The sequence below is a fragment of the Phycomyces blakesleeanus genome (assembly GCF_001638985.1).
Source record: "Phycomyces blakesleeanus NRRL 1555(-) unplaced genomic scaffold PHYBLscaffold_15, whole genome shotgun sequence".
In the NCBI taxonomy this organism is placed as follows: domain Eukaryota; kingdom Fungi; phylum Mucoromycota; class Mucoromycetes; order Mucorales; family Phycomycetaceae; genus Phycomyces; species Phycomyces blakesleeanus.
In genome coordinates, this window is record NW_017265148.1 from 937,296 (window position 1) to 962,043 (window position 24,748).

General features: G+C 37.1%; 8 protein-coding genes across 8 annotated transcripts; 5 read left to right on the forward strand and 3 right to left on the reverse strand.

The window, feature by feature from the left end:
* Window positions 1-3,983: 3,983 nt before the first annotated feature.
* On the reverse strand, window positions 3,984-4,819 carry PHYBLDRAFT_114354 (hypothetical protein; the record flags this gene model as incomplete). The annotated part of the gene is made up of 5 exons (XM_018428392.1): window positions 3,984-4,067; window positions 4,131-4,230; window positions 4,333-4,445; window positions 4,559-4,627; window positions 4,748-4,819. The coding sequence occupies 5 exons, from the start codon at window positions 4,817-4,819 to the stop codon at window positions 3,984-3,986; spliced, it is 438 nt and encodes a 145-aa protein (XP_018289765.1).
* Window positions 4,820-5,436: 617 nt separating this feature from the next.
* Window positions 5,437-5,991, reverse strand: PHYBLDRAFT_114308 (hypothetical protein; the record flags this gene model as incomplete). Its single annotated transcript, XM_018428389.1, has 3 exons — window positions 5,437-5,511; window positions 5,639-5,707; window positions 5,806-5,991. The coding sequence occupies 3 exons, from the start codon at window positions 5,989-5,991 to the stop codon at window positions 5,437-5,439; spliced, it is 330 nt and encodes a 109-aa protein (XP_018289766.1).
* A 4,587-nt stretch (window positions 5,992-10,578) lies between these two features.
* On the forward strand, window positions 10,579-12,339 carry PHYBLDRAFT_182105 (hypothetical protein). Its single transcript, XM_018438564.1, has one exon. The coding sequence runs from the start codon at window positions 10,799-10,801 to the stop codon at window positions 11,969-11,971; it is 1,173 nt and encodes a 390-aa protein (XP_018289767.1). The 5' UTR covers window positions 10,579-10,798; the 3' UTR covers window positions 11,972-12,339.
* A 493-nt stretch (window positions 12,340-12,832) lies between these two features.
* Window positions 12,833-15,257, forward strand: PHYBLDRAFT_182106 (hypothetical protein; the record flags this gene model as incomplete). The annotated part of the gene is made up of 3 exons (XM_018438565.1): window positions 12,833-12,880; window positions 13,548-13,687; window positions 13,765-15,257. The coding sequence occupies 3 exons, from the start codon at window positions 12,833-12,835 to the stop codon at window positions 14,927-14,929; spliced, it is 1,353 nt and encodes a 450-aa protein (XP_018289768.1). The 3' UTR covers window positions 14,930-15,257.
* A 515-nt stretch (window positions 15,258-15,772) lies between these two features.
* PHYBLDRAFT_72855 (hypothetical protein) lies at window positions 15,773-17,482 on the forward strand (the record flags this gene model as incomplete). The annotated part of the gene is made up of 6 exons (XM_018442733.1): window positions 15,773-15,938; window positions 16,302-16,318; window positions 16,776-17,013; window positions 17,055-17,117; window positions 17,178-17,250; window positions 17,413-17,482. The coding sequence occupies 6 exons, from the start codon at window positions 15,773-15,775 to the stop codon at window positions 17,480-17,482; spliced, it is 627 nt and encodes a 208-aa protein (XP_018289769.1).
* A 162-nt stretch (window positions 17,483-17,644) lies between these two features.
* Window positions 17,645-19,645, forward strand: PHYBLDRAFT_147487 (hypothetical protein; the record flags this gene model as incomplete). The annotated part of the gene is made up of 1 exon (XM_018431876.1): window positions 17,645-19,645. One exon carries the CDS (start codon window positions 17,645-17,647, stop codon window positions 19,643-19,645), a length of 2,001 nt encoding a protein of 666 aa, XP_018289770.1.
* A 346-nt stretch (window positions 19,646-19,991) lies between these two features.
* On the reverse strand, window positions 19,992-21,058 carry PHYBLDRAFT_170393 (hypothetical protein; the record flags this gene model as incomplete). Its single annotated transcript, XM_018436326.1, has 4 exons — window positions 19,992-20,431; window positions 20,497-20,607; window positions 20,688-20,798; window positions 20,890-21,058. 4 exons carry the CDS (start codon window positions 21,056-21,058, stop codon window positions 19,992-19,994), a joined length of 831 nt encoding a protein of 276 aa, XP_018289771.1.
* A 1,870-nt stretch (window positions 21,059-22,928) lies between these two features.
* Window positions 22,929-24,699, forward strand: PHYBLDRAFT_147489 (hypothetical protein; the record flags this gene model as incomplete). The annotated part of the gene is made up of 6 exons (XM_018431877.1): window positions 22,929-23,356; window positions 23,450-23,576; window positions 23,619-23,777; window positions 23,841-24,282; window positions 24,382-24,477; window positions 24,563-24,699. The coding sequence occupies 6 exons, from the start codon at window positions 22,929-22,931 to the stop codon at window positions 24,697-24,699; spliced, it is 1,389 nt and encodes a 462-aa protein (XP_018289772.1).
* Window positions 24,700-24,748: the final 49 nt, after the last annotated feature.

Below are 24,748 nucleotides of genomic sequence, written 5' to 3' on the forward strand. Positions count from 1 at the left end.
GGTCTCTCTGGAATGGTATTGATTAATACACCATTAATAGTTGCCAACAATCAATCGGCTCTAATTCTAATGATAGCCAAAAATGAAGATGAAGAATAAGAATATCGTGTGCTTATGAAAAAGGGTTTTTGTTGTATTATACGACACACAACATGATATATGTATATAAGAAAGTGTATAGCGTTGAAATTTTACTTTTGTAAAGTCTCGAATAATTCTCTAAGAATATTGGCAAGTATCTAAATTTCAATGAATCTATGCATGTAACAATGAACAAGCGCAATTGTTCACTGTAAATTGTAGGAACTAATTTAATATCTGTAGAAAAAGCAATGGCTATTAGATATTCCATTCTTTCTTCTTCTTTTTTTTTTTAATAAAATGGTTACTCAATGATTGATAGCTATATTACATCAACACTATTAGAATTATAGTGATATATAGTTAAAAGGTGAAATAAAAGGTTCCTTACTTCCTGACTAAAATTTATAGATTTTGACCTTTTCCAAGAGTATCTGTGATAAAGGACCACCCCATTATTTTGATTACTGTGAAGATTATGTAGTAAAGCGATAGGATTATTAAATAGCTTATTAATTTTTATCTTTACTATTATTATTGGCTCATTAGATTGTTTTATTACATTTTAGCCAATAGACTGTACAAACTTGCACAAGAAATGAAGTATTATTAGTATATTTTTTTTAAAAAAAAGAAAAAAGCCTCAAGTGTAGAAAATACAATAGATATATCGATTTTGGCTTTCTGTGTTTTTGTTTTCATACTTATTGTAATATGTGGTATTTCTAGCATGTTTCCCACCAAGCTGAAATAATAGTAACTTGACAGTTGGTCTTTCCTATTCAGTCAAGTTACAAGATAGCTCTCAAAAGATCCCAAACTTATTAATAATGGATCTTGACTTTACTGATTCTGTTCTTAATCTTTATACATACAATCACAATCACAGGCACAGTCAACAGATACACACTCAGATGTGCCGGCTAAGGTTCAGGGCTTAGGATGACCGTTTATCTCGGTTAATTATTATTACTATGGCTCATAGGGGCTTAGCGTGAGCTGGCTTGTGTACTCCTTATTTATCACAAAGTAATTCAGGTTGATTGAATATATAGATATATAGATATATACATAAAAGTGTTTGATGATAGACTAAGCTTTATTTTTTGGTTTATTTTACAGAGTTAAGATTTCAATAAAATACTATACTATACTATAATATTATAATACCGTATAATACAATACAATCTTAAAATAAAATAAAAATAAGCGCAAAAGTGATCTACAGTTTGAGTTATACTAAAAAAGGAAAGGGAAAGTAGTACACCAAGGTGGAAGTGGTTAACTTTTATTTATTTTATTATTGTTTTTTAATGTCAAACAAACAAGACGTAGAAGCAATCGAGATACTAGACACATATAAGATATATATATGTATGCGCGGATAACTAAACCAACCTAATCAGAGTCTTGCTCGATTTTTGGCTCTTATATAAAGCCATCAGAATAAGAAGAAGTCTATCAGGATACAAATCAAGAGCCAATTGAAGTTTATTAGTATGCTTACTATTATTTGCCTATATTCATATTGCAGTAAAGTAGAGTGCAGCGCAGTAGAGTGCAGTAGAATGGAGTATAATATGTCATAACATCGTTTAATGTAGTGTATTTGTTGAATAGGAGGTAGGTTAATAATAACTTTTGGGCCATTAACAAAGTCGGGATTTGCTCACATATTTTATTTTTATTATATAATATATTTATACTATACTATATTATATGATTCTATTTTTGGTGGTATCTTGTTTTTCCTTTTTGTTACCCTCTACTTCTCTCCTTTCTTTCTTTCTTTCTTTTTTGTATCTTCTTCTTTGCCTTTCTGTTAGACCCTTTTTTTCCCTTTTACTTGACTCTCGTATATACCCTCTCTCTCTTTTATACATAACACATACATTCTTTCTATACCTTTCTTATTTGCAATCCAGCAAAAAATATAAAAATAAAATAAAAATAAAATAAAACAAAAAAAGAAGACTAAGAGGAAGTAGTAGCAGTAGCAGTAGCAGTAGCAGCAGAAGCACTGGTAGAAGAAGAGACAGAAGAAATGCAAGCCAACAGGACTAGAAAGTATATTCAGCTCTTCAAGATCAAGATCTATCACAACAGAGGGATTGCGATGGCAATCGCAACCTTTGTGTTCGTGACCTTGTGGATTTTGATCAGCAATTCCGAGAATCCAGAAATCTCCTGGAAAGAGGAACGTTTTCTGTCATACTTACCACATTCTGGTCTCTCAAATCAACGAATCGAATTAGCCAATGCACTCTTGCTGGCAGCAATTCTCAATCGTACGCTGATCATTCCACCGGCATTTCTTGGCAATGTAGTTGGCTGGATGCCGAGAGACGAACTCACCGAACATCTAAGCTGGCTCACGACCCCAAAGAACTTTAATGTGATCTGCCAGGAACCTACGTCAGGTCTGTTGCGGACCTACGTGCGACGAAGCAAATGCGAAGAATACATCAACTTTGGTGCAATGGCCTGGACAGACCTACACGATTTCACGCCCTTGCTACCCCACGTCCGGATTCGCTTCCACGACGTTGTCTCGCTGCCGTTGATCCAGCGCGAGCTCGGCGTGTCAGAGAACGAGACGTTTGAGTATCGAGACCGGCAGCTCTACGACTGGCGCCTGTACGAGGACCCAAAGGTTGCCAGAGAGATCCTGGCAAATGGAACAAACTATGTGGATTCATTCACAGGCCGTCGGTACTACAAAGTGTTTACGCCGCAACAGTGGCAGGACCGGCCTGAGCGCTTACTGCAGCTCGGAGGAGTGTTTGGATCGACGCGCCTGACACTGCAGAAGCCAGAACATATTGAGCTGCAACGCACGATTGGGTCTGTACTGCAGTACCGCAGAGACAATCTGCTCGGTGACACAGTGAGAGGCATTGTCGAGCACCTTGGTGGACCGGGGTCGTTTCTGTCGCTCCATTTCAGGACAGGCGATGCGCCATTCCGTGGCCAGGTCGAGGCGAACCTGGAGATGTTTATCCGCACAATGGCCAACATCACAGGTGCGCCGGTGATGCTTCCGGTCGAGGCAGTCGAGAAAGAAAACTCGCCTGCGTGGCGGCTGGAGGGTCTGCAGTCCCAATCGCGGTTCCAGTTAATCCCCCCTGAAGACCTCACAACCCCGCCATGGTCTTTGTTCTGTAGTCCTGTGCCCGCAGATCGGACAAAGTCGCTCCAGAACTTGAATGCAAGAGTTCTTGTGTACATTGCCACCGACCATGAAGACCCACGGGCTCTGGACAGTACCATTCTGCCCTGGTTTGACCATTTCCCATGCACAGTCACTCTTCGGGATATCCCTTCAGCACTGTTAGAACCTCTGGATGGGATCCGCGATCTTGTTGATCCTTCAAAGTCGCTCCGTCCATTTCTCATCCCATTGGTTGATGCAATGGTTGCAGCCCACGCACGAGAGATCCTCACTACCCCAAGATCTACATATTCACGTTACATCGAATCGTTGAACCGGGCATGGGTACCAAGAGACTTGTAAAAAGAAGAAGAAGAAGGGGAAGAAGTAAGGAAGGAAATGAAAGAAGCTAAAATTCCAAAAAAAAACAACCCAAAAACCCAAAGTGTCATTGTGTCGATTTTCTTTTTTTTTTTTTAAAATTATATACGTATATTACAATCTTTCTCTCTCTCTTTTTCGAGTGCATGTACATAGCCCTCTTTTATATTTATTTATTTAAATATATATATAATATACCTTTATATATTTCTCTATTTCTATACATTTATTACGATTACGATTACGATTACGATTACGCTTATTATTATTTTCTGTAGACAGTATTTTTTGCTTTTCTTTCTTTTACCAGATGATGTAATCACATACGCAGATGTGTATATACATAGACTACCATTCTCTTTTTCCTTTTTTACTTTACTTTTCTGCTAGACTTCCATGTATCATCGGCTGCTACCATCTCAACAATCATACGGTAAAGGAAGTAGAAGAAACACTAGGGTTTACAAAGGTTACAAAATAAATAAATGAATCACGTCTAGAGCTATTAGCAACTTACGAATGCATAAAACGCAATTTTGATAAAGTATTCTTTTTTGTGTGCCCACATCGTACGAAAGATCTCTGTGGCATCAAAGAGATAATCGTTTTTGTAAACCCTGTCAGACATCATAAATGATAAAGAAGAAGAATAAGAGAAAAACGGTTATAAAATAATGACAATACGATTCAATAGATAACGTCTTGTGAGGTGCATTTACTTTTTGGCGTGGAATATAAACATGGGTAGGTGAATCAAGACAGCGATCCAGCTACCGTTCAGTACAAATAAAGAGAACATTGCAGCATGTATAGCCATTTCTGGTATAATAAACTACATACATACATATGATATGATTAATAAACTTGGATATTAAAGAATATACAATACACTATATGCGCATATATTCTCCTTCCCCTCTTTCTTTTGTCTCTTTATCTCTTTACCTTATTTAATTTACGACAAAGGTCAAAGGGGTTGATGTAATCACATTCGAGATCTGTGAACATGATGACCTAAACGCCAATAGCGATGAGAATGATGATGACCATAAAAATAAAAGACACACATATATATATATAATTGGTTTCGTTTGTATATGTGTTTAACAAGGGAAAGGATATGTAAAACCTTACATAAAAGATACTCAGGAAGAGCATCATTATCGAAAACACAGACGCAATTACGAACAAAAGTACTTGACCCATTACGATGTAATAATTTAACAGAAAAAAAAAGTAGAAATAAAAATGATAAAAAAAAAGCGGTAGATTTTATTAACCTGGGTGAACTTTATTATTTTATTATTTTGGTTCTTTTTTTTTGATATCCAGTAATAAAGGACTATATTATATTTATACTACTGCCTTGCTGACTTGCTACTGCTTTACTTCTTTATTACTTTATGCCTACTCACTACCTAGTTACTGATTACTTGTTGCCTAGTTGTTGCCTAGTTGTTGCCTAGTTACTGATTACTTATGGCTTACTTCTTTACAGGCTTACTACTGACTATTAGGATTTAAGTCACAAAATAAGAAATCTTGTACTTGCTACTTTTTTTTTTGTTGGTTCCGCTCCTTGTACAAAATGTCCATATAAATCTTTTCTTCTTCTTCTTTTTTTTCTCTTTTACCTTTGTTAGTCAAATAATCCCTTTTATATATATATTTTAAGAACCAATTAAAGTGCTTCATATATAAATATATATAAAATTTTGTGTGCACGTACTTTTGTATCTATCAAAGACTATCGAAGACTATCAAAGACTATCAAAATCCAAAGCTTTTTATTTTATTTTATTTTATTTTATTTTGTTAGTTGATTATTGAACACCTGGAGGGCGTTCAATACGGACTTGTTCCCAATCATCATCATCATCAGATTTTGCTTGAAGACGCTGTAAGATAAAAAAAAGAAAGAAACAAGAAGAAAGTTGTATTAGATTTATGAGAATATAATATAGTGTATAGGATATAAGCATCAAATATTTGTATAAATATAAAAGATATAGATAGATAGTTTACCCAGTACTCTTCTTGAAGACTCAGCTTTCTTCTGTTCTTGTCAATACCCAAAGCGTCTTCTTTGGCCAACTAAAACAAAGTAAATAAAAAGAATTAAGTAATTGAAATTGCTATTGTTGCTGGTTTTGGTGTTGGTAATGTTGCTGCTATTATCACTTGTTGTTTACTTTTGTGTTTCTCATGTCACGATGATCATAACGTGTTTGGGTGAGTTGAGCAAGTCCAAATGAACCTCCAATCATGATTGCAAGGAATGGTAAGCCAAACAGTACAAATGGGTGCTTCTTGGCCTTGGCTGCAAGAGGGCCAAGAGTGCTCTGGCGACCAAAGGGTTTCGACTGGAATGTAGGCATCCTTTACACACACATATAATATTTTTATATAATTTGTTAATTCTAAATCGACTTCTTACCAACACCCCTCCCCCTTCTTTTTTTTTCCTTCTCCTCTACTCCACTTTCATTCTCCCCTTTATTTTCTCTCTCTATCTTTCTCTCTTTATGCCTGTCTTTCTCTGTCTCATCATTTTGCTTCTGTAACAATAAGCCACCGTGTATGCCATTGATCCTGATTTGGAATGGAATGGAATGAAGTCAATTGAAGTCAATTGAAGTCAATTGAATTTGATTTTATTTGACTCAATTCGATTGGACTTTGTATATATACTTTATTTATTTATTTTTCGCCAATTAAATACAGTATCCTCGTTTTCAAAATGTGCGCATGTACATGTATATCGATGCTATAAAAATGATGCTAATAAAACAAACAAGTACATGCACTACACACACATTATATTGTTTTATATCAGACATATGCAAAGATCTTACATTATTGTGATTATATAGCCTTTAAACTTGATGGATTTGGTCTTGGATATCAAAATTGTACCTTTTACTATCTTTAAAGATGGTCAATTGAATCAAACAAGACTCAAGCACCAAAAAAAGCAATATATATGAATGTTTCAGCATATTTTACAATGAGAATTATCAATATTTCTAATTAATCCTTTTTCTAAAGAAAAAAAGAAAATTCATTCATATTTAACATTTTTACAAATTACTACTGAGCACAAAACACACTCATAAACTACAAATCAATACCACCCAAAAAAAATCACTTTACACATTTGTACATTTCCTTATTTCCTCATTTTTTTTATTATATAAAATATGTTTTACATGAATGTTTTATAGTCTCTTTGGGTTTCAATTGTCCAAATCCAACCTATATTATTTTATTATTTTATTATTTTATTTCTCTTTTATATCCTACCTAATATTATTATTATTATTATTATTTTCATTCCTTTACAAGAAACCTATATCAACTTTTATATATATAAATATATAAATACAAACTTAAATATACTATTTTTATATAAAAATAATAAATAAGCTAATAAAATAAATTAATTAGTTAATAATTCTATCGTCATTATTACTACTTCTTCTTCCAAATGGTTGTTCGAACAGGAAAACCAACCCGGCGTCATGTCATTCCTTTACTAGCCATTACGATTCTGGCCTGTTTGTCTTGGCTTCATCTCCGAAACATCCAAGATGAATCTTCCTCTTTGGGCGACAATAGTCTCGAATACACCAAGCCATCAAGGCACCAGGACGACAGTCTGCAGGATGGCATTGTGTCTGTGGACCGGGCACAAGGAGACAGTCTTGACAGGGATGAGGCCATGCGACTAGTGAACCAAAAGTACTGCGGTCAAGACACCTGCCGCTTTATCTTACCAATCGTCATCACCGAGCAGGAATCAAAGGCCCAGGAGCACTTTAGGCAGATTGCCTATCTCTCGGGATTCGTCAATCGAACGATCGTCCTGCCGAATGTCCACACCTCGCACCTGGGTGCCTGCCGCCGCAAACCGTTTAGCTTCTATTACTCGTACTCATGGCTCAACAAGAACCAACATGCCTTTGGATACATATCGATGCGCAACTTCAATATGTGGCTCAAGGAACGAAACGAACTCGACAGATCTCCGGTCGGCCAGGAGGTCTACCTAGAATCAAATGGAAATCCAAATTATCTTGATTTGCCCAATTGTTTCAAGAACCATATGTTTATCGATCGACCAGAGTCACATTTCTATCTCGAAGACCCCGAACAATTCGAAAAACGCCAGGGTAACTACACACAGCTCCTTACGGCTGCCCTAAGTGACGAAGCCCGGAATCAGGACTATATCAATCATTTTGGGATGACTGAGGATAAACCGCCAGTAGTGGATGTGATTCAGCTTTATTATGACAGAAGGTAAGAAAGACAAGAAAGGAAAGAAAGAAAGGACACTAGAATTTTGATTATATATGTTATATTCATTATAAAACATATAACAATAATGGATAATAATGATAATTAAGAACAATAAATTGGTGAATGAATAGAGGCAGTTGTATGTAGCTAAGGATTACTTGTTTATTTATTTTATCTTTTGCCTAGATTCTCATTTATTGAAGATCCAAGAGCAGACGAACCATTGTCGTACAGTGATACCTGGACATCGCTGGCTGACAAGATTGCCGAGCAACTAGAGCCATTTGTCGCCGTTCATTGGCGCATGGAACGCTTATCGCCCTTGGACAACATGATCCTGTGTGCCGCTAGTCTTGTCGGCAAGGTTGAAGAAGTTGTCTCGGACTCTTCTCCATCCTTGCCCTCTCTTTCCTCACTCGAATCAGAGGCAGAAGCAGAATTTGGCTCAGAGATAGAAGCAGAAGCAGAATTTGTATCAGAGGCAGAGGCAGAGGCAGAGGTAGAGGCAGAATCTGGAACTGGATCCGGATCTGAATATGAATCTGAACTAGACCCAGACACCGACCCAGACTTAGACTTAGACTCAAACTCAAACTCAAACTCAAACTCAGACCCAGAGTCAGAGTCAGATCTTGAAGCAGAATCATCATCTTCACTAGCATCAACATTATCATCAATATCATCATCAATATCATCAATACTATCATCCACAACATCAGACTCATCAGACTCATCAAAAGCATCTTCTTCATTAATATCAAAATCAAAATCAAAATCAAAATCAAAACAATCATTATATTCTTCTTCCGATGCATCGGAAACGGTGATACCAAATGTGTTCCTATTGACAGACTACCCTCATTTGCTCACGACATCCAAGGCCCAGCCGGAATCAATGTCCTTTAAACTTTATCAGCTTGCACCCGAACACCACCAGGCGGTCAAGTATGTCTATGAGCGACTCAATGTAACCCTGACGACTCTGGACCAAGGGCCGGATTCGATTCCTTACGATGAGCTTCCAGCCCAGAACTGGAACATCCTGCCGATCCCGCCGTACGCCGATCCAGTCGACACAAGTATCCTGGGAATCATTGACAAGTTGATTGCCATGCGTGCCCAGTGGTTCCTGGCAGGAGAGCCGGGTGTCTGTGGCAAACCGAGCAGCTTCACGCGTCGGATTGTGATTGAGCGCCAGATGCTTTATGATGCAGGAGACAGGAAGATAATCTTACCAGAAGCTACATTCGATCTTCCCGATACGGAAGAAGATTGAAAACAAAAATAATAATAATAATTATGACGACGACGTGTGGTGGTTGAAAATGAAGAACAAGAAGAAGAAGATCATCTACTCCTTTACACAACAACAACAACAACAACAACAACAACAGTAATACCAAATGATATATATATATATATACAAATATAGAGGGGCATTTATTTATTTATAATTATATGTATTCAATCTTGATACAAAGAAACAAAAAGACAAAAAGACACCCTATTTATTCCCTTTACATCTTATTATCTTGCTTGCTATTGCTTCTGTTGTTGTATTAGTAAAATATGATTATATTGTAACAAACGTAATAGTAACAACAACAATAATAATAAAAAGTTATACACATACTAACAATCAAATACTATTATCTAATGTATTTGTATTAATAATCCAAAGAGATGTTTCAAGTAGTCCATAGTAGGTACACAAAAGAAAGACAAGAGATGTAAAGCTTAGGTTTATTTGGTGTCAGTGTAGTTGCACTTGTACCTGTATATAAGATTTGTATTAGGAATTATCGATTGAAATCTGACAATATTCGATTTGAGCGCGGAGAATGTTCCGCGATAAGGGTTATAATGCTATTATTGATTATCTATTGTATGTAGGCTATACGTGATATTCGCGTGCGTACGTACGTACGTACGTACGTACGTACGTACGTAAGTATACTGCTATATGCACAGTGTATGAATATGGTAATAGTAATAAAAGCAGGGTAAATGTTCCGGATAAACAGTAACCGAGAGACATCTATTTGTACTATAAAGTACCGATACTGATATCAATAGCTTACTGACTGATAGTAATAGTAATAGTAATATTAATGAGTCTGTTAATCAGATAACCCCATTTTCTCTTTTTTTTCTTTTATATATATATATAATATATATAATACCATTCTATAATCTTTAGCTTTAATAATCATTGCACAGACTCTAGGCGTCTTCTTATAGCCGTTTTTATACTTATCTATTCATATATTTTACATTTGATTTGATTTGATTTGCTTTGATTGTTACTCATAGTAATGGCAGAAACCTTGTCTAGTATCGCGTCATTGGGTGTTAGGTTTTACAGTGGCTTGTACAAAGTATATGGTTTTGGATTACACTGTGCCTGGCGGAGAAAACATATATAAAAAAAAACAAAAAATCTATTATCATTATATAATACAATATAAATCTACAAAGGCAAACAAAAAGGGAGAGAATTAGACAAAGTCAGTGTGGAAGATGTAGGCATTTAATTTTATTTTATTTTATTTTATTTTATTTTATTATATCGGAGTACCTTTATTTTTTTCATTTTTTTTCTTTGTCAATTATATATAAAAGCTTCTTTTTTTTTTTTTTTTTTTTTTTTAAATTCACATTTCATTTCTACTCCAAAAATCATAATTACTCTCTGGTTCTTTCAATTATACACACTATACTATACACTGTACATAAGCAGACACTCGGACACTCGGGCACACACACACACACACTACAGACAGACACTATACAGTCAGCCAGTCAGACACTAGACTATATTACTTACAGACCCCAATTCCAATAAGCCAGTAACAACACAACACAACACAACACAACACAATAATGATACTCTCAACTATCGTCGATAGTGCAGCAAAGGTGCTGCTGGAAGAAGCCCAGGCACTGATGGCTGCTGCTGCCCGCCTGCAATCAAACACAACGACCCGCGACGGCTACGAACAGGCCATCATCCACCTGTTTCGGGCCATCGACAGAGGCGGCAAGGTAGTTGTGACGGGTGTGGGCAAGTCTGGTAAGATTGGTGAGAAAATGGTGGCCACTATGCTCTCGACCGGAACACCTGCAGCGTTTTTACATCCGGTCGAGGCTCTGCACGGCGATCTCGGCGTAGTCCACCCAAACGACTGTGTCCTGGCCCTGTCATACTCTGGAAACACCGAGGAATTGCTGATGCTTGTGCCGAGTCTGAAGCGACGCCAGGTTCCTGTGGTAGGGCTTGGGGGTAATCCAAAGAGCAAGCTGGCCAAAGAGTGTGTAGCCTGGATTGATGGCCACGTCACACATGAGGCCGGCGGAGACGACTTGCCCGCACCAACAACATCGACCACTCTTGCGCTGGCGCTTGGAGATGCGGTTGCACTGTCATTGGCTGGGCTGAGATCTTTTGGAACCGACGCATTCGCACTCAACCACCCCGGAGGATCGCTTGGACGCCGTCTGCTGCTCAAGGTCGAAGATGCAATGCACGTCGCCGACAAGGTGGCCTGTGTGTCGGTCGATGCACCTCTGGACATTGTGATTATGCAGATGACGCGACACCCAAAAGGCTGTGGTGTGATTGTATTAGAAAACGACATCAAAAACTCATGTCTATCCAACAACAAACCGATTGGCCCGAGTGTAGATAATGCGGACGTTTTGGACTCTCTGTTGCCTTCACCACCATCATCATCTGTGGCATCGTCTGTGGCATCATCTGTGACCGAGGATGAGGCTGTGTGTGAGGTACCGCCAGCCCGTGTAAATGTGCTTGGTGTCATAACCCACGATGATATCCACCGCATTCTGCGAGCACGGGTAGGGATCTTTGACATCAAGGCCGTCGATATCATGACCCGATCTCCGGTTGTGTGCGGTGCTGATACTCTTGCGTCTGAAGCCATGCGGGTCATGGTTGAGCATCCAGATTATGAGCTTCCTCTCTTACCTGTTGTTGATCGAGAGCATGGGTTCAGAGGAGTTGTCACTCTAAAGGATCTTCAGGAACTCTTTTAATTTTAATTTTTTTTTTTTTTGCTTTTTATTTTATTTTCTTACTTATTTATTTATTTATTAATTAATTTTCTTTACTTTACATAGTCTTTACATCCCTACTCTTTATCTACCTATCTACCTATCTACCTATCTACCTATCTACCCTTCTACCCTTCTACCCTTACCTATCTATCTATTTATCTGCTTATCACTCTACCTACTTTTACCTATCAAACTGTCTAACTGTCTACATATCTCTCTGTCGAACGTACTGTTTACCTATATATCTATTATTTTATCACTTTGCCTTTTCTTCTACAATTCATTCAATTTTGTTGAGTATTAAGGATCAAAAATAAAAATAAAAATTAAAAATATTTCACAAACACAAATATATATAAAATTGTATTTTTTATTTTTGGTGCGTGTTCCTCGTGGAAGGGAGAAAGATGTAAGATAAAGCAAAAGCAAAAGCAAAAGGGGAGAGGGAGGGGGGTTATTGGTGGTACTAGGTAAAGCAAGTAGGCAAGTAGGCAAGTAGGCAACCAAACTTTAGTCATAAAATGTGTATTATATAATAAGGAGAGATATATACATCATACATAAATGTACAAAGGTCTTGTTTCTTTGTTTCCTTTTTTTGAACGGCACATTAACGCACTATGGAACAAAAAGGAAACTATAGGGATCTTATTTCTTTGCTGCAATAAAAAAAAAACAATTCAACTCCGCCAAACTCGTGGGTTATGGATTAATTGTGATTTTTGGAATACCTTTCTATGAATCATAAAGGAGTATGATGTAGTATAGAAGGGGAATAAAGACTATCTGCTTAGTAAAAGGGAGCCATTTAATAGCCACAATACCAATAGTCTACAGCTAATGGTTGCCAGAGGAATTGGTTCTTTGAGTGCCAAATATTGTATACATGTAAGATTTAAAGAGAGGGCTGTAAAGAGTGTGGAGTAGGTGTGTAGTTTGTACAAATCTGTATACAAAATGTGAGGGAAAATATATATATACATAACACATTAACTACATTCACTACGCACATTTTTTTTATATATATATTTTTTTCTATATTTTTAGTTTATGTTTCTATATAAATAATAAAAATAATACAGTTTAATTTTTTATTTATTTATTTTATTTTTCTCTCCCCTTCTTTCTTTCTTTCTTTCTTTCTTTCTTCTTTTACCTCTCAAAATATCCAAGGACTTCTTTAAAGTCTTTCAAACATATCAAAAGACATACACACATTTAATACCCAATTCAAATATAAATTCTAAGAACAATGAGAGAAATTATTCACGTACAAGCAGGTATGATTTTATATGACAAATGAATATTTTATATATTTTATAATATAAAAATAAAGAAGTTGGACAAAAAAAAATCATACCCTTTTCTCTCTCTCTGTGTGTCAAAAACGAATACATTATATTCAACTTCATCTCCATCATCTCTGACCTTCTTTCTTTCATCTTGAATATTCCAACTCCAAAGGTCAATGCGGTAACCAGGCAAGTATAATTATAATTATAATTATATAATTATATAATTATATAAATATACTAATCCTTGTCAAAATAAACAGATTGGTCAACAATTCTGGGAAACCATTTCACAGGAACACGGTATTGATACCACTGGTGCTTATGCTGGTGACAACGATCTCCAATTGGAACGTATCAATGTTTACTATAACGAAGGATCTGCTGGCAAATATGTCCCAAGGTTAGTTGGCTAATTAGTTGGATATTTTATACATTATATTGATCATACATATTATTTCTTTCTTTGTTTATAATCAGAGCTGTATTGGTCGATCTTGAGCCTGCTACCATGGATGCTATTAGAAGCAGCCCATACGGTAAACTCTACCGCCCCGACAACTTTGTCAACGGACAGTCTGGTGCCGGTAACTCCTGGGCCAGAGGTTACTATACCGAGGGTGCTGAACTCATCGAAGGTGTTCTGGACATCATCCGCAAGGAAGCCGAGCACACCGACTGCCTCCAGGGTTTCCAGCTCTGCCATTCGCTCGGTGGTGGTACCGGATCCGGTCTTGGTTCTCTCTTGCTATCCAAGATCCGCGAAGAGTACCCCGATCGTATGTTGTGCACTTACTCTGTCGTACCCTCGCCAAAGGTCTCTGATACCGTTGTCGAACCCTACAACGCCGTCCTGTCTGTTCACCAGCTGGTCGAGAACTGCGACGCCACCTTCTGTATCGACAACGAAGCCCTTTATGACATCTGCTTCCGCACCCTCAAGCTGACCAACCCTGGCTACGGCGAACTCAACCAGCTCGTGTCTGCCGTCATGTCCGGTGTCTCGACCAGTCTGCGTTTCCCCGGTCAGCTCAACTCTGATCTGCGCAAGCTGTTTGTCAACATGGTCCCCTTCCCCCGTCTGCACTTCTTTATGGTCGGCTTTGCACCCTTGACTGCCTTTGGCTCGCAGCAGTACCGCAACCTCAGCGTGCCCGAACTGACGGCCCAGATGTTCGATGCCCGCAACATGATGGCTGCATCCGACCCTCGTCACGGTCGCTACTTGACTGTCGCCACCATCTTCCGCGGCCGCTTGTCGACCAAGGAAGTCGAGAACCAGATGTTGGCTGTCCAGCAGAAGAACTCGTCCTATTTTGTTGAATGGATCCCCAACAGTGTCAAGACCTCCCTGTGCGACATCCCTCCCGTTGGCCTCAAGATGTCTGGCACTTTCATCGGCAACAGCACTGCAATCCAGGAGCTCTTCAAGCGTGTTAACGACCAGTTCAGCGTCATGTTCAGACGCAAGGCATTCATGCACTGGTACACTTCCGAGGGTATGGACGAGATGGAATTCACTGAAGCCGAGTCCAACATGAACGATTTGGTGTCCGAGTACCAGCAGTACCAGGAAGCCACTGCCGATGAGGAGTATCTCGAAGAAGAAGACTACCTTGAGGAGGATGAAGTTCTTGAGGAGTAATGGAAAAAAAAAGAAATATTTAGAAGATGGAAATAGAAATATTCCCCCCCTTTTTCTTTCTTTCTTGCTTTCTTGCTTTATCTCTCTCTCTCTTCCTCCTTCTTCTTCTTCTACTACTACTACTACTTCTTTGAATTTTTTTTTCCTTTTCTTTATCTTTAAACCTTCAACCCACTTTATATACACAAGCTCTCAATTCTTACAAATTATGCACTACAAATTACACCTATACACACACAAAATATTCAATTAGGTTTTTTTTTTCTTCTTTTTATTTCCTTTTTTTTTTATATACAAATATCAAATACAATTTTTTTTAACAAAAATTAACCATCTTATTAACATTAATATTAATATTATTATTGATGAAAAGAAGATTAGCTTGGAATTGTGTAAAGCAGAATCGTTTCGATAGGCTGGCACAAATAAAATAAAGACAATTCGCTTTATTGGAACCTCTTGGGTCTTATATTTGCAATAAGAATCAAAAGCCAATAAAGAAAAATAATTATCGCAAAGGAAGGAAAAAAGGAAAAGCCTGAAAACTTCTTCCTTTTCTTTAAAAAAAAAAAAAAAAACAATGAAAATATCTAAACCCCCCTTCAAAATATTGGCCAAACAAAATCATTGGGTTTGGGCAATGTTTGACGTCTTTATTACAAAGGTTCCATAACAACACTAGAAGTTTTTACAGTGAGCTTGGGATAGTTTGCCGCCAAAGCGTCTTCTAACGAGCGCCGGATGGCTGAAAGGTTGGTTGATCGATCTAGAGGTTAATAAAGCTTCATTCTTTATGAAAGCTTGCGTTGGCTCCAATCTCACGCTTTGTATTCACATTCAAACATGGCGTACGATTTTGTTTATAAGAAACATAGGGGTTGGTTCAATACCAACAGTTGCACACGATTTTTTTGGAGGACGCTGGTAATCACGCTCGATTCGATGATTACACTCGTAAGATTTCTGATAGATGTCGAACAGAAGATAATCTGGATGCTTATGAGCAGCAGTAATTGAAGTAAAAATACAAGGCCAAAACCCGTATGACATCAATCATAGGATATAACCAAACTTTCTAATACTTGTTTAGACTAAGTATGTCCTGAATTATTCATAGAGTATACCAAGGGTTCAAACCGTAGTAGATATTTGACTTTAAGCACTCCCGACTTATTTATCTTCACTGTGATTATTAATCACACTGGAATGCAACTTTGATCGAGTTGAAGCCAAAAACAAAAAGACGTCTTCTGAGCTACACTGCTTGACAAAATTTCTACGCAAAATACAAGTTAAAAGACTTTGTAAATTGATATATAGATAATAGGAAGTTTTGTTTTTCTATTCTTTTCTGCTTTTAATCATTTTAAAGGGGTGCGGGTGAAGATCGTAAGACAGAGGAGAAGGCATTACACCAGTTTAATATAATTTGATATAGGATGGAGACTACTGAGCTATCCCCTTTACTTAATTTAATTTATCTTATTCTGATTACCAACAATTGGGTTGATTTTTACCTAAAGCTGTATTAATTAAGAAAGAAACAAAGAACACTAGAGATAACTTCTGTGTTGACTAATGAAAGTGTTATTCTAAAGAGCTATAAACATTCTAATAGTCAAGACATATCTTGGGAGATTATATGTTTGTTTAAAAGTGTCAGAAATGCCTGTTATCTTTTTCACCCCTTGATTAATTTTTACCAGCATATTATCTGACTGACGTCTATAAAAGAGCATTGGATTAAATACAAATGAAAATATCAAATGAGCTCTCAACTTAGTAAGCATACTTTATTTATCTTTGCACTCAAAAAAAAAATTTTAAATATCCTATCCTATCCTAGTCTACAAACATATTAAACACTGGAGCAAAGGCAGTGTGGATGGTGGTCCAAGTTCCGAAAGAATTGTCGTCAATTGGTTGTCCAACCAAGTCAACTACGATTGATGGGAAGGAAACGATCATAATGGTGCCACCAAGATTGCTCTTTGTTCAGAAATCAGGCGCATCCTTATGGCAAACCGTATTCTCCACCGCTCAATCCAAGACATTCGGGGAAGAATATCCTACTTTCATAAAAAGTACATCAAAGTAATCAACTGACTTTACCAAACTGGACAAGGGCTCAAACATACCTTGGGACAACAAGGTCGGTCTCAACCTGAGATTAGTACCATTATTACAGGTACGAATTATATATGATTCATATATTTAGCTTCTAAATAATTCATTCTTTTTTCTCTAGAGAAAACAAAAGTCATATTTGTCTACTTTGATGAGTTTTATCTGACAATTGGTCAACGACCATCAATTGTATGGTGCGATCGGAGATAACTATCTAAGTTTTTGGGTATTTTTTAAAAGTTTATAACTTTTGCAAAACTTAAGTTAATATAATTCTGAACTCTTAATTCGATAGATATGATCATTATCTATAGAATTAAGAGTTTACAATTGCTCTAACTACTCTGAATAAAAAGTCTTAGACTTTCAAAGTTGGGATGTATTGGCCTATTTACAACGGAGTTTACCCGGTTTTTACGATATTGAAACAAGTTAAATGGCTGTCACTGACGGACATTAAAAATAATTTCTTAAAAAGGCAAATCACGTGCGTGTGACTTTGACTTTTATTGCGTACCTTTTATTATTTTGGTCTTCCTCAAGTGTTACTACTCAAGCTTAACACACTTATATTTAAAACACTCTAAAATGCCTCGTCCAAAAAAGAGATCAACAATGGCAAAGAAAATAAACAGATCGGCTAGTAGTGGAGCTTTTATTAAAAAAATACAATTAGAAAATGAAGATTATGTGGACTTGGAGTTTGACCATGAAGACGATATTGTTTTGGATGACAGAGCGCTCCAGGGAATGTCAGAAGAAGTTACTTCAGCTGCATATACAAACCAGCTGCTGAAATGGCATGAATGTGCTGATAAGTCGCTTCGTAGAACTTATCAGAAAAATTCGCGAACAACTGAATGGAGAAAAAGAAAAGCAGATAATGATGCTTCAAATACGCAAGGAAGCTACCGTCTTACAGATAAAGGCTTCTTTATTAAAGTTCAAAAAGAGGCTCCAATTGAATTAAAAGAATCTATTGATAGTGAATTGGAGAACATACAGATTGACAAAATTGCTGTGCTTAAACTTGCACATGAAGATGTTAAGAAAGAGATTTTCCCTTATACTCGCGCAGGTCCTTCTTCTCAGTCAGTTGATGCTTTTGAACTCTGTAAGCTTAAATCAGTTGAATGCTACCTTCGATACAGAATATCAGGCGCCAAAACTATGGAAGCTTCAGAGAAAGCATCGATGGAAACATGGCTTCACAAAAACACTTATCGTCCAGCTGCTATAAGAAAGTATGCCAAAGAGTATGTTGATTTCCGTTCAATTGCCTTACATCAACAAGGAAAGCATTTGAGAAGACATTCTTTATTTTCGGATGAATATATAAAGTCTACTATCTGTAAATGGATTCAAAACCAGAGACCAGAAAGTCGAAGTCTTATCGAAGTGAAGAAGTACATTGATGGAGAGATTTTGCCAAGAAAGCTTGGTATGCCTGGAAATACTTCCACAAATACAATCTGGAAGTACCTTCATGAATGGGGTTATGTGTTTAGAAAGAACTCTAAAGACATTTATTACGATGGTCATGAAAGAGAGGATGTGATTGCATACCGTCAGAAATGGGCAAAAAGAATGATGGTGTACAAGAAGAAAATGGCAACTTTTTCTGAAAATGAAGAAACTGTAGTTTTGCCAGTACTTAGATCCGATGAAATAGAGCATGTTCTTGTTACTCCCGATGAATCGACATTCTACGCAAACGATGGGAAAGATACCATGTGGCTAATGGAAGATGAAAATCCTATTCGTAAGAAAGGTCCAGGAATGTCTCTCATGATCAGTGAGTTCAAGTGCGTATGCCACGGAACAATGGCTAGAGGGGCATGGTCGTCACGAGAGGTATTCCGCCCTGGGGCAGACAGAGATGGGTACTGGACGAGTGTGGATATGTTGAAGCAATTGAAAAACAATGTTATTCCTCTTTTTGAATTGATTCACCCAGGGTGCAAGGCCGTCTTTTCATTTGACCAAAGCACAAATCACAAAGAGTATGGTCAAAATGCTTTGATCTCAAGCAAAATGAATCTAAATGACAAAGAGATTGAAGACGACGATCCTTGTTCTTTGCAGGATACAGTATTTGTCCGGAATGGTGTAGAGGAAGTACAATCAATGTACTACAAGAAGGACGAATGGTTTGCAAAGAAAAGCGGACAATGGGTCCAAAATAAGGTCAAATATGTTAAAGGCGTCCGTCATATTCTGAAGGAGCGTGGTTTGTGGCTTGAGAAGGATCCGTATAATCCTATTAAGAAATGGCGACTAGACTGTAAGAGTAAAGACGCCTCTGAAGATAGCAAGTGCTGTGCACATCATTTTCTGGCTTCACAACCAGATTTTATGTCACAGAAAACTGCTCTTCATGAGGCTGTCGAAGACTCTGGTCATATATTTGAACTTTACCCTAAGTTCCATTGCAAATGCAATTGGATTGAGAGGTATTGGGGTGCCGCAAAGCGTGAAGCTCACCTCCAGTGTGACTATACGTATAAGTCCCTGGATAAGAATATCCATACTTTCCTGGATCACGCTGGTAAGCTTCCAAATATCCGCCAGTATTACAACCGCTCGTAGCACTACATTGAGGCATACAGCCAAGAGATGAATGTGAAAGAAGCCAATGATGTTGTAAAAAAATTTACAAAAAAAAAATATACTTCTCATCGCCGTGATGAAGGAAGAGAATAGAATTTTTATCTGTACTTTCTTTATTTTTTATTATTTTTGCTTATAAATTATCCTTATCTCTAATTATTATTTTATTAAATATATTAATTCTACTTTTGTGCTTATTCTTTACATTTTGAGTGCTAAATATCATTGAATTTTGATTGTTTTTAAAGGTTGTCGGACATTAAATCATAATTGGCTGGCGGAGTTTTCCAGGAGAAAATTGAAACAAATCCAAAGAGATGGATACTTATCTCTGATTGCACCATACCAAAAGTTCTGCGATTCCAGGAGGGGTGGGTTCAAAGGGAGGAAGAATGACAGTCCCGAGTCTGCAGCACATGGAGAACTTGATGTTGTTTGCCTTGGACGTGTAGTTTTTCCCATGAATCCACATTAGAGCTCCACAGAATTGGCATTTTACATCCATGGCACCTCTGTTGTCAGTTGGAGGTAATGGGGTGGTAGTACGCCGGGCCATGTTATGAGTGACAGCTAACTGGCCAGGGACAAAAGTGTGGTGCCGTATGTTGTTAGGACACTGCAAGCTGTTACTCCGTAGGCGGCCAATTCCATTACAGCTGAAACAGTGGGAAATAACAGTGGCAGTGGTAATGGCAGTGGTGGTTGTCAAATCCAAGACTCTCTCAACAGCAGAAACTTGCAAAGCCTCAAAAGCAGCAGTTAGATCTATGATAAAAATATTAAAGAATAATTAATAATTGTGGCAATTGATATATAATTTTAAAAATTACCTCTGCTGCTCTCTGCAATATATTGTTCTGTGAAGGAGAGGTCAATTGACATTGGTTGTGTCGGTACAACAGAATCCTGGACAGCCTCAACTCTTGGTCTTGAAGCAGCAGCTAAATAGAGAAATATATAGAGTAGAAACAATTATTAGAATTTTTGCTGAATATTAATCAATTTTGCTCCATTTATTTACCTCGGCTACTCTCTGCAGGATATTGGTCAGCACGGAAGAGAGCAATGATTTCTGCTATGGTAAGAACCACAGAATTCTGAACAGTTTCCACCCTTGGTCTCGAAGCACCAGCTAAATAATCATATAAATGCAGATGATAGCAAATAAGTTAGAAACTATGCAAGTCGATCCAATGGATTAAAATAATCTGTTTTAATGTTACCTCTACTACTCTCTGTCTGATATTCTTCTTGGGTAGAGAGATTATTGCTGGTTCTCTTTCGGGTGATCAAAAGAGTCTTGTTTCTTGGGTTCAAAGGGCAGAATAAATTTGACCTCCTGCTGTGACCCAATTGTTTACATGAAGCACAAACTGGTCCAGCAGAAGTCATATTGATATTTGATAAATTGTAATTGGTTTTGCAATTAAGGTGGGGATAGAGAAATAGTAAAGAGTATATGTAAGATTATTATTTTTCTGAAAGACATGAACTTTACAGACACCCTATATATACTCTTTTTCAAAATAATAATTATACCAATAATGACAGACTTGTCATAATTTAAAATAGATTTGAATCATATGTAAATCAACAACGTACTGAAGTAATATGATAATTAGAATAAATTCAAGAGAATATCTTCTTCAAGTAATATTGAATAATAGAGTAAAATCCATGTGTCAAGACGCAGTAAGATGACTTCTTCAAGTAATAGTAGCTAAATTAAGTAGAGTATAGCTGTAAAAGTTCATTAGAATGTCTTGTTAAAGTAATAAAAGTAAGGTGACAAAAGGAACAGTCAGTTGTCAAAGTAGTGTGAGTTAACCTTTTGGAATTAACATGTGTATCAAGTTACAAATGCTGCAAAAAGTGTACGGTTCAATATAGCTTCTTGGAGTAACAGTATATATAAATTCTTGAATATCCAATTGTCAATGCACAATCATATGTTTCATTTTATTTTATCAGTTATTATTATAAAATGTAATATATAATATTGATGATCTTTGCTTTTAAATTAAAAAGTAGTAATAGCCGACATGTTTTTCTTTTTTTTGTTGTAAATTAATTCAAATCCAGATATCAGGACACAGCACAATTGTAACATACAAATAAATCATTATTTTTATTTTTATTTTTATTTATTATTTATATTGAATAGCTTTTGGTAATAGCTAAAATGATATATACATATATTCTCTTTATTCTTTAGATCGATATATTTTTATTACGATTACAATACAATTAAAAATGATCTGATTTTTATTTATTTATATATAATTTATAAGTATAATAATAATAATAGTTGGTAGTAATAAGAAAAAAAATATAATTTTTAAAGATGTTCAAAGCAAACAGTGATTTAATAGTAAAGACATTTTGTTATATGGACATGATTTATATTAAAATAGAAATTTATCAATAATTAAGATATTGAATGCAATCGAAAGATGATTAGATTCTATATAACTCACGTGCAGAGTATCTCTCTTTCTTTTTAATGGTTTGAACATAAGTCATGTGATTTATAACTTTCTTTCTTTTTAACTTTTTGAACGTAAGTCACGTGCAGAGTATCTGTCTATCTTTTTAATGGTTTGAACATAAGTCATGTGATTTATAACTTCCTTTCTTTTTAACTGTTTGAACGTAAGTCATGTGATTTAGTAACTTCCTATGTTCTTAGTGATTTAAAAGTGCGAACATAAGTCACATGCAGAGATATTGTCAGGAGTGGATTGGAATTAACACTCAGTTCCAATCCTCTCCAATCAGGAGCAACTACTCCAACCGCAGTAGTTGGGTGAGCAATGCCAAGAAAAAGAAGACAACCATTGCTCAGCAAGAAACTGCAGTAAACACACTTAGCATATAATATTGAAGACTGCGGCATCTCTTACATTAGTATAAATATCATGAACATTATCACAAATAAAGATTATCTTTATCTTCATATTTGATTCCATCTTATTATCTTATTGTGTGACTTCTTGCACATTACAATATCTCTCTAGGATATTATATAATTTGATAAGAAAACAGACATCACATTATATACTCATATCATTATCCTAAATACACACACCATGTTTATATAAACTCACATAGCAAATAGCAATAGAAGATTATCTCTCTTTTCATCAATAAACAAAGTCTCACCATACTTCTCGTCTGCACTTTGTTTCTCTTTCTTTTTTAAAAAATATAATATTTTTTATAGTGAACTCATTTTCTTTTACACCCTAACAAAAACACCACCATGTCTTCCAAACACCTCAATTGCGAATCTCTGGTTTTATCTGCTCAGACTGACTTGAGCAGAATGGATGCTTCTGCCAACACCCAAGCTGACACTTCTTTGGAAACCATTGGTCGCATCTGCAACGTTCTGGCTACCTGCTCCACTGCCCTTGCTGATGCCATTGAGCAGAATCTCTCTGAGGAAAGGAAGAATCAAATCAGGCAAACCATTACAACAATAGAAGGTGACTTGACTATTCTTATCTCTGCGCATGGTCACCTACTGCATTCCAGCCTATCTCCTGCTGAGCAAGAAACCCATCAATCCTGTGTTGTGCCCAGAGAAATGCCCATCTTCCAGTGGCAAGGAAACGAGTGGGACACCACTCAGAAAGTGTACTCTTCTATCGAAGAATGTTTTGAAAAATTGGAGGATGTACTCCATTCGTGCAGTCTAAATCTCAATATGGACTGACATCACCTCCTGCCCATTGTTCTATCAAGAGAGCAACGATCCTGGTATGACAACTATCTTTGTAGTTCCCCTGAGCTCCACTGGTCTTTTGCACGTGATGCATTTATCTGTGTCTATGGCATCAACGATCTGGAACGTCAGGTACAACTCACACATGAGCTGATGCTCATGAGAATGAGAGCCACAGAGTCCGTAAGCAATTACACGGACAGATACTAACGTGTCAGACAAGAGGCCAAGGTGGCTGACAACATGCAAGCCGCTATAGCTTATACTGCCACCCTCCTGCCAGAGCTGGCCTGCCAAGTCTCACTCCTGCAAGTAAACATGCCCAGAGAAAAATGGGACACTATTGAAAAGGCGGCCTCTCTGGCCAGGTCAATCTACAACACAGTATTCTCTGCCACTCTACACAATGACTCTGCTCCTAGGACACGCACACTTGGTTAAGCACAGGTGCCACACACACCTACTCGCCCTTCTTCTGCTTGCTCTTCTAGTTTTTTCCGCGAAATCACACAGAGCTGTGAACGCTCCTCAAGCAAGAAGTGTTCACTTCATGGTAAGGGCAATCATGACACTGAGGATTGCTGCATTCTCAAGACGGCCCTGGCAACCAAGGGAGGTAATTGGGTGGAGAAAACACCCCACATCAACAAATACGTTGGTTCTACCCCTTGTTGCTGGTGTGGTGAAGTTTGGTCTTGCAAACATTGCTGTACTTCTGTCTCTGGCTCCTCCAGTTTTTTGGGTTCTGTGTCTGGCTCTTCTCAGAGATCTGCCCCCCACTTTGCTGTCCATTCTGTATACGCTGTCACTAACAACAGCACTTTCTTGGAGGCCAGCTCCTCTGAAGACGACCAGTCCATGGTCATGAACTTTGAACAGTGCTCCCCATGTAAGTATATGGGCACTTATGTAAATCTCAGTAAATGATCTACTCACTCCTATCTCATTCCTATTTCTTTAGAAGAGGAAAAACTATGGGCACTGATAGACACTGGGGCTACCATCAGCTCTGTCAACATCAAACTCTGTAGCAAATTTGAGTGGTTGATAATTCCTTGCAAACGAAAAATTGTGTTGGCCACTTGTAATGCCATAGCTCATAGACTAGGAGTAACAAAACCAATAAAAGTTTTTTATAATAACAAACACATTACACATTTTTTTTGAAGTTTTGGATCTCGCTGGGAATATAGATGTTAGTATTGCTACATATTTAATGCTAAGTCTTAGTATTCATTTACTAGGACTAGCAGAGAGTTGGTACAGCTCTACTATGGCAAATAGGGGCGGTTTTTTGCATTTGTGACTTTGTTTTTGGCCTATAATAGTTAAAAAAGAGCCAAAAATTCAAAATA

Bases quoted from the DNA above. Each gene is read 5' to 3' on its own strand.
- PHYBLDRAFT_182105 (XM_018438564.1), top strand. From the start codon at position 10,799: ATGATACTCTCAACTATCGTCGATAGTGCAGCAAAGGTGCTGCTGGAA.